Source organism: Silene latifolia, chromosome 4 (genome assembly GCF_048544455.1).
Source record: "Silene latifolia isolate original U9 population chromosome 4, ASM4854445v1, whole genome shotgun sequence".
NCBI classification, from domain to species: domain Eukaryota; kingdom Viridiplantae; phylum Streptophyta; class Magnoliopsida; order Caryophyllales; family Caryophyllaceae; genus Silene; species Silene latifolia.
In genome coordinates this window covers 67696658-67704794 of record NC_133529.1, presented here as the reverse complement: position 1 = coordinate 67704794, position 8137 = coordinate 67696658, and the positions used below count along the sequence as shown (strand labels likewise).

At 36.1% G+C, this 8137-nt stretch overlaps 1 protein-coding gene across 1 annotated transcript; it reads left to right on the top strand.

Moving 5' to 3' along the window:
- The first annotated feature begins 7155 nt into the window (after positions 1-7155).
- On the top strand, positions 7156-7935 carry LOC141651607 (uncharacterized). The gene has a single exon (XM_074459311.1). It carries the CDS (start codon positions 7156-7158, stop codon positions 7933-7935), a length of 780 nt encoding a protein of 259 aa, XP_074315412.1.
- Positions 7936-8137: the final 202 nt, after the last annotated feature.

Genomic DNA, 8137 nt, shown 5'->3' with positions numbered 1-8137 from the left:
CTTCAACTAGCCACAGCCATCATAACCCAAAATATGCCCATTTGACCCCATTTACGAAGGTCGTAGTAACACAAATCAAAGTTAATCTGAAACTGTGTCATCTTAGGCGAATAGTCTTTAGTCAAAGAATCGACTCATTTGAATACTATAGCAGCTCTTGCCACGACCAGACTATATAAATTTGCCAGAACTCTATAAGCGGTCATAAGGCCCGACAAAATGTTCCTAACAGTCCGCCTATGTGATCGACTAGTCATTCTCATATGACTTTATGGCACTTGAACTTGCCATCAATCGCATCACACTCTAGTTTCTCGTTGATTCGATGTGTATCTCTCAATACCAATCCAACATCTCTTGATATAATTGGATTCATCATAGTCCATTTTCATCCAGAATTGAAAACTCAAATCTTCCTTTATGAAGGAAGGTATTAGCTCGTCATTCTTCAATGAGTGATGAGTTATAAAATTTTACAAGATGATTGCTCCCACTAAATTCCATGTCTTCACATGATAATTTCTAACTCCCACTTGATTCGCAATTGACTACTCAATTGAGACATTTCAAGAATTGAATTTTATTGCTTTGTTCGAGATAAAACCATATATGTTCCCATCATATCCTTTCAAAATACCCTTTTTGAAGTGGTCTCATTTTTAACCTTATGGAAAGAGATTTTTAATCTCTAACACATTCATATCATAATGATGCGTAGCAATGTCATTATTTAAATATAAATAATATCTAGAACACGTCCTTCGAAATACCCTTTTCGGAAGGAGGTTTAACCATTTCATTTTCATAATGAGGTTAAGTAATGACATTTGCATGGTTAATGCCTAACTTAGCTATTGAGGATATCGGTATATCAATCCTTGCAACCTCTAGTCATAAATCTTGTTTATTTTCTAGGATGTAACTTGATTCATTTAGGCTCTTAAGTAAAGTTGAAACTATTGGTCAAAATTTATCATAAACTAGTCACTTAAGACTTTACATTAGTCATTCTTCTTCCAAAACTTTCTTTTGGTGTTCTCACGTAGTTATCTTAAGAATATGTTCTTTCGATTACTTCACTTGGTCTCTTTAGTCATGTAGAACTAGTTGAGACCATAGATCTCATCTATATGGGTATACTATATTAATAGATATACCTTTATTCAAATCATTCTCCCTTGCATAGATCTCATTTACACAAGTACACAAATTTATCTTGGTGTGTTTTGTGTCCTCATTTTTCTCCCACTCTATCTTTAGAATAAATACACTAGAGATTCAAAGATAGCATATGAGACACAAATAATGATGTTGAAGTATAAGGAGGACTATGACTAATAGTTTTAGATTTCGTAAGTGTACTTGGTGATTGACATTCCTTTAAAAGAGTACATAGACTCAAAATCACTTTATAAATGATCATACACAAGCCTTAAGCATGTGGACATATAATGAATCCCGTCATTATAGTTGTCCATTAGATCACTTTAAGTGAATAATCATATGTTTCTAAGAGCAAGCATTTAAATACGATTTTTAGAACAAAGGCTAAAATGATAAAACGGGTGACTTGGGTTGCAAACCAAGCCACCATTATCCAAAATACAACCAATTATCCAAAATACCTTTCCATGTCGAACACGGAAACTTAAAGGTTCTAAAAATCCAAAATATAATAAGACAATAAAAAGCAAAGCTCCATGAAAGCTATTCCTAGCTTCTTGATGGTTTCTCAAGCTTGCTTTTCTTTTCCCTTGTCTTTGCTTGGTGGAGGCCCTATTTACAATAAAAAGGGAAATACATTATCACAACTTTGTATCACAATACCATAGTTGAAATAGAAACATAAAAGAAAGGGTAGTCATTTACCTACTGGAGTAATCTTTCCAGCCTTAATATCACCAAGGTATTTGGAACAATTTCTTTTCCAATGCCCAACACCATTACAATAATGGCATTTATCAAGAGGACCCTTCTTGATTTTTGAAGTGCTAGCTTCATAAGTCCTAGCTTTGGTGAAAGTGGGAGCTTGCTTCTTACCCCTCCTCCCATTCTTCTTGAACTTCCCCTTGCTTTTAGTGCTTATGTTAAGCACATCCTTTGGTGGGTTCACATTTAACCCCATGTCCCTTTCGGCTTGCACAAGTAACTTGTGCAATTCTTCAAGAGACACATCCTTGTCTTGCATGTTAAAATTCACCCGGAATTGAACATACGCTTTGACTTTGGATAAGGAGTGTAGAATCCTATCTACAATGAGTTCTTTGGGGATTTCAACCTTTTGAATTTTCAAGGTCTCGACTAGCTCCATAAGTTTGAGCACATGAGGGCTAACCTTTTGGCCCTCTTTGAAGTCGAGATCAAAGAATGCCGCGGCCGCCTCATATTGGACGATCCGCGGAGTTTGTGAAAACATTGTGACAAGCTTGGAGTAAATCTCATTAGCGGTGCCCATTTTAAAGGCTCTCCTTTGGAGATCCGCCTCCATTGCAAAGATCAATACATTTTTCATTGCGGCGGATTCCTTATGGTAAGCCTCATATGCTTCCCTAGTGGCGGCGGTTGACCTAGTGTTAGGTTCGGGTGGAGAGGCCTCGGTAAGGTAACGAAGCTTGTCGTCACCTTGGGCGGCTAACTTGAGTTGGGCATCCCAATCGGAGAAATTTGACCCATTCTTTTCAAGTTTACATCGATCCATGAAGGATCAGAGCCATGATGAATTAGCGAGAGGCGTGGCGTTAGGGGTTGGTGTAGCCATTTGTTATGAGAAAAAGAAGTGGTCTACAAAACAAAATAGAAGGAGTAAAACAAATGTCGTTTTAATAATAATACTCGTAAAAATAATTTAAACAAGTTTATTGCATTTATCTAGTGACCTCTACCCAACTTAGATAAATGATTCCAAGACCCAAATTCATATCAACTTAGGCACGGGATAGCTGATGGAACCCTTATTAATATAACTCGGTGGATTAACGTTTAATCGATTATACTTTTAGAACTCTTGGTCGATAAAATTACTCTAATGTTTATCTATAGCCCGGAACACATGCGACTACGGTCACGAATACTTCCGTTGAGGTCAATCCAAATTTCGAATAAATGTGTCCATCATCCAAATTCACATTAATTTGGGCACGGGATGGCCGATGAAACCCTCATCAACACGAATTCGGTGGATAGACATTTATCACCCACTTCCCCTACGTAACAAGGTTTGTACCCTGGGATGGCCGAGTGCACTCCCTCGCGAAATAGGTTTTCATGGTTTCTACTATTTGGTAAGGCTATGTCTCAATTAATTGTTTTAGCGAGAGGTCATGTCAATTTATTATCTATCACGTTTTAAGTGAACTAAAGCCGTGAACTACGATAATTCTAATTGACACGGTCGATAAACTCGATGAAAGAAGATGCATGTTTTAGTTATGGCGATTTAGCGATGCATGCGACATATAAATAAAATGCAAAGCATAAAAAAAATAAATCCTAGTATGGCCTTCCTAAAATAGAAAAACTATTAAACTATTACATATTCGGAAACCAACTCCATTGGTCCCTTGAACTCGGTTGTGGCACGCATCTCGAGGTAACACCGTCTTTATGTATCGCCATCTTGAAGAAATCCGTCTTTGGGAACTCCGAAATAAATAAAATTACATAACAAATTACATAATTTCCTATTATATATTTGTAACTAAAATAAAATAAATCTATTAAATTACAAAACGGTGATACGAGATCACAATAAATTACAACCGAATCGATATTCCCATACATTTCGGGTAATACCAATTAAAAACTAAGGTCATACTAAGTAAAATTACATAATTCAAAATTACATAAAATAAAAATTATGACAATCATAAAGAAAATGCAGCATTATAATATGTATGAACATGCTCAATTTTTATGCTAAATCGCCTTTAAGTAGCCAATATCGTATATTACTCGGTTTTTACGGATTTGCGTGATTCAACATTTTATAATCACAAAAATTACATAAATTCATATTTATGCATAAGTTAATTACCCTAACCTCTTAGGACTCAAAATTTAGTCTTCACTAATTATTTGACCATAATTAACTCATATTTCTAATATTTGTTCATTAATGGACCTAAAATTACAATAAAAAGCTATAAACTCCAAATAAATCACAAAATTTCAAATAAACTCAAAATTTGAAATTTAAATTCATGAACATTCTGTAAAAATACCATGACACTCATAATGTTCAAAAACTTAGGTTAAAAGATTTTGAAATTTATCCGGAAAAACAATGTTGCGGTTTATCGGTTTTTAACAAAATAATCATAAAAACATGAGAAAAATTATATTCATCAACTTTTAAATTTTAGATCTGAAAAAGATAATAAAATGCAACATGTGACGTTTTTCCTTAGTCATGGAGTATGTTTTATTAATATTTCACTAATTAAGTCACTATTTATGTTATTTTTCTTCAAAAACTCATAAATCATGCATAAAGACTTCAATATAGCATATTATTTTACACACATCTTGTAAAATTGCATGTGACAACATACTAAATTTCTATGACCAGATTAGAAATTTATCTCATATTAACCTATTTTTCACTTAAATCCGATTTTAATAATGAAAAATCCATTTTTCGAGCATAAGATGTCCAAAACTTATGAAAATTTACAGGTCATCTCAAAATAATATATGTGACAACATATCCAAAAATCACCGAAAAATTCGAAGTTTAGCTAATTTTAGTCCGAAAATGACATTTTATTCATAAAATCATATTTTTAATGTCATTATTATGTAATATGAACAATAAAAATCCATAAATTAACCAAAATATCCTAAAAACATTTTAGGACCAGAAACTTTAACATGCATAAATTAATTTCGTGATATATCATAATAACACAAATTATACAAGTTTTATATGTTAATCTTATAACTCGGAAAAACTTTTAACCGATTTGCATGCAAACAACCATGGCTCTTGATACCGATTGAAGGAAAAGTAGATCTATATACTTAACATATTCATATATGTTTTAAGTTAATTTAATCATAAATTAATTGGTGATCTTGTGAATGCAAACTATAAACAATATAAAGAAGAAATCTTTATCTTACATTGGATTTTCGGTTTATTAGGGTACAAGAGAGATCTCCTTCTCTCTTATTCTTGTGCTTTCCGCAATGGATGAACAAAGATCCAAGTATAGGATCTCTCCCAAAGTTTAATACCCAAGACACACTCTTAATAAAATTAATATTATGTGTACTAGACAATATTAATTTTTGTGATAAAATTGACCCAAAAATTTGGTTTTTGTTCTCCTAAAATCGGTTAAGAGAAGAAGGAAGAGGAAAGTATTTTATCTTTCTAAAATTCTTATTTTTAGATGATGAATGAATAATGCCAATACCATAATTTGTTATGTATTGAATATGATAAATATAAAGCAAAACCCTTTGCTTTTCTTTGTGTAAAACCGGGTGGAAGAGGGAGAAGAGGGAGCCAATGCATGCACTAGTTGTTCTTCACAATGACAAATAGGTTTTGCATGGCTAGTCTTTAGGTAATGATCATGTTCTCCACTAATATAATCAACACAATATTAGCCTAATTCTCCTCTTAATTTCGGCATACATAGATAATATCGACTCCATATTATCTTTGTCAAAATGTCAATTTGTCTTATGTCACATGTCATATGTTACATAAATTTGTTATGTATTTTTAACATATTAAAAAACAACGTATTAATAAAAATACGTCATATACAAAAATTGACTTAGTAATTCATAATTACTTGTACCAAAATATTTTACCAATTATAAATCACAATAACTTGTATTTATAATAATTCATTCAATTTAATTGTTTCCTTAAACAATAATTTCATCAGAGTAATGAAATAATTCGATTACTAAGACCGTATCTCATTTAATCAAATTTCAATGAGATACGTAAATATTACTTCCAAAATCGTCCGTCAATTTTAAATATTTTAATTGACCCGTATCTTCATACGATCAATTAAATGATCAATTAAGAGCGTTGCCCTTTAGGTATGACCTAGGGGATCAACTGATCTCCACCGTCGCACGACAGTAATGTCAAACTCTAGTCAGCCAATTATTACCGATATGTGTGGACCAGTTGACAGTAAATATTACTTCCCAATTGTATTCTTTATAATGAGACTTAAACATGTGATCATCATGATCAACAGTTGTGATCGCATTATTGTCGGAGGACACATATTCCAACAAGAGAAACACAAAGCGAGACCATGCCGGTAGATACATGGCCAGAGCAGGTACAAGGAAGAGGGGTGGAGGAGATGGGGGAGACTGAGGTCAGGGGGAATGAGAGTAGAGAGAGGGGTGTTAGGAGTGTGGAGAAGTGTGGAGAAGTGTGGTGGGGGGAATGTTGATCAGGCTGACGAGGACGAGGAGGCTACGTGTGTGGCAACTGATGTTAGGAGGCCTTTAGAGGGTGGCAGGGCGGGGAAGAAATGGAGGCGGTTTGAAAGAAAACCTACTTGTGCCCAGCAGGAGGAGGATAAGGTGACTAGGGGGATGAAGGTTGTGGGCTTGGGGATAAAAGAAGAAGAGTTGACGAGGAGGAGGCAGATTGATTGATGGGTAATAAAAGTCGTAAAATCATGGATGTATGTTCATCTGAGGCGGTGGTTGAGGGAGCTCAACCCCGCCGGGCCCAATGAATTTCCTTAGCCTTAACTGCAGGGGGCTGGACAACCCCGATGTAGTAGGCGGCCTCCATAATTTCTTACGACGGGAAGCCCCCGCTTTGGTTTTTCTCTCCGAAACCAAGCTTAGCGGTGAAGAATTTAGGAGAGTGCGTGCCTGTTTGGATGAATATGACGGAATGGAGGTGGATAGTGCTGGGAGGTCGGGAGGGTTAGCTTTTATGTGGACAAAACACCTTAAATGTATTTTTCGTTCGGCGTCTATACACCATATGGACTTTGAAATTCAGAGTGACGATGGAAATTGGAGGGCTACAAGTTTCTAAGGGTGACCCTCGGTTGGGGATATGCATTTATCTTTGGAACTGTTACGTGAGTTAGGGGCACAAAGATACAGTCCCTTGGGTGTGTATTGGGGACTTTAATGAGATCCTTTTTGCGACAAAAAATGAAGGGAGGGTCCCGTCTACAATGGCAAATGAATAATTTTCGCGAGGCAGTTGAGGATTGTGGGTTGAGGGATGTCGACTTTGAGGGGTATGCTTATACTTATGATATTGGGCAAGAGGAGAATGTTAATCGACAATGTCGGCTTGATAGGGCTTTATGTAATGATCCTTGGTCTGAGCTCTTTCCTCGGGCTAAGTTGTACAATCTGAACCGGGAATGGTCTGATCATTCTCCCATTATACTTAAACTCAATAGGAGAGGTGCGGATGAGAGGGAGTTTCATAAATTGTTCAGGTTCGAACAAATATGGATTGGGGAGGGAGGGTGTGAGGATACGGTGAGGGATGCTTGTGCTGATCTTTCGCAGAAGTGGAAAGGGGTTAGTATAGGTAAGATTGTGAGGGACATTAATAAAAAAAGGCGACGATTAGCCCAATTAAATGAGGGAGGTAGGACTAGGGAGGATGTTCAAGAGCGGAAACGGGTGGTGAAGGATATTGCGAAATTGCTAAACCAAGAGGAAGTCTTTTGGCGACAACGGTCTAAGGCTTTGTGGCTTAAGGAGGGAGATCGTAATACTAAATATTTTCATCGGAAGGCAGGGCAACGAAAGAAACGAAATCATATAGCTATGTTAGTTGACAGGGAGGGCCGAGAGCAGGTAGGGGTCGAGGCGATTACTGGGGTTGAAAAAGGATATTTCGAGGAGCTCTTTACCTCTGGCCAGCCGATAAATTTTGAAGACTTTCTTGACGACGTAGAGGGGAGAGTGACGTAGAGGGTGAATGTCATGTTGAGGTGTGATTATAGCGAGGATGAAGTGGTGACTGCGCTCAACCAAATGCATCCGTTGAAAGCTCCAGGACCCGATGGTATGAATGGACTTTTTTATCAAACCTATTGGCATATTGTCGGCAAATCTGTGGTATGTATTGTTCTTAATATTTTACGTGGGGCGCCTTTTCCGAATGGTATAAATA

Excerpts from the sequence above, each read along its gene's own strand:
- LOC141651607 (XM_074459311.1), top strand. The coding sequence starts at position 7,156 with ATGAAGGGAGGGTCCCGTCTACAATGGCAAATGAATAATTTTCGCGAG.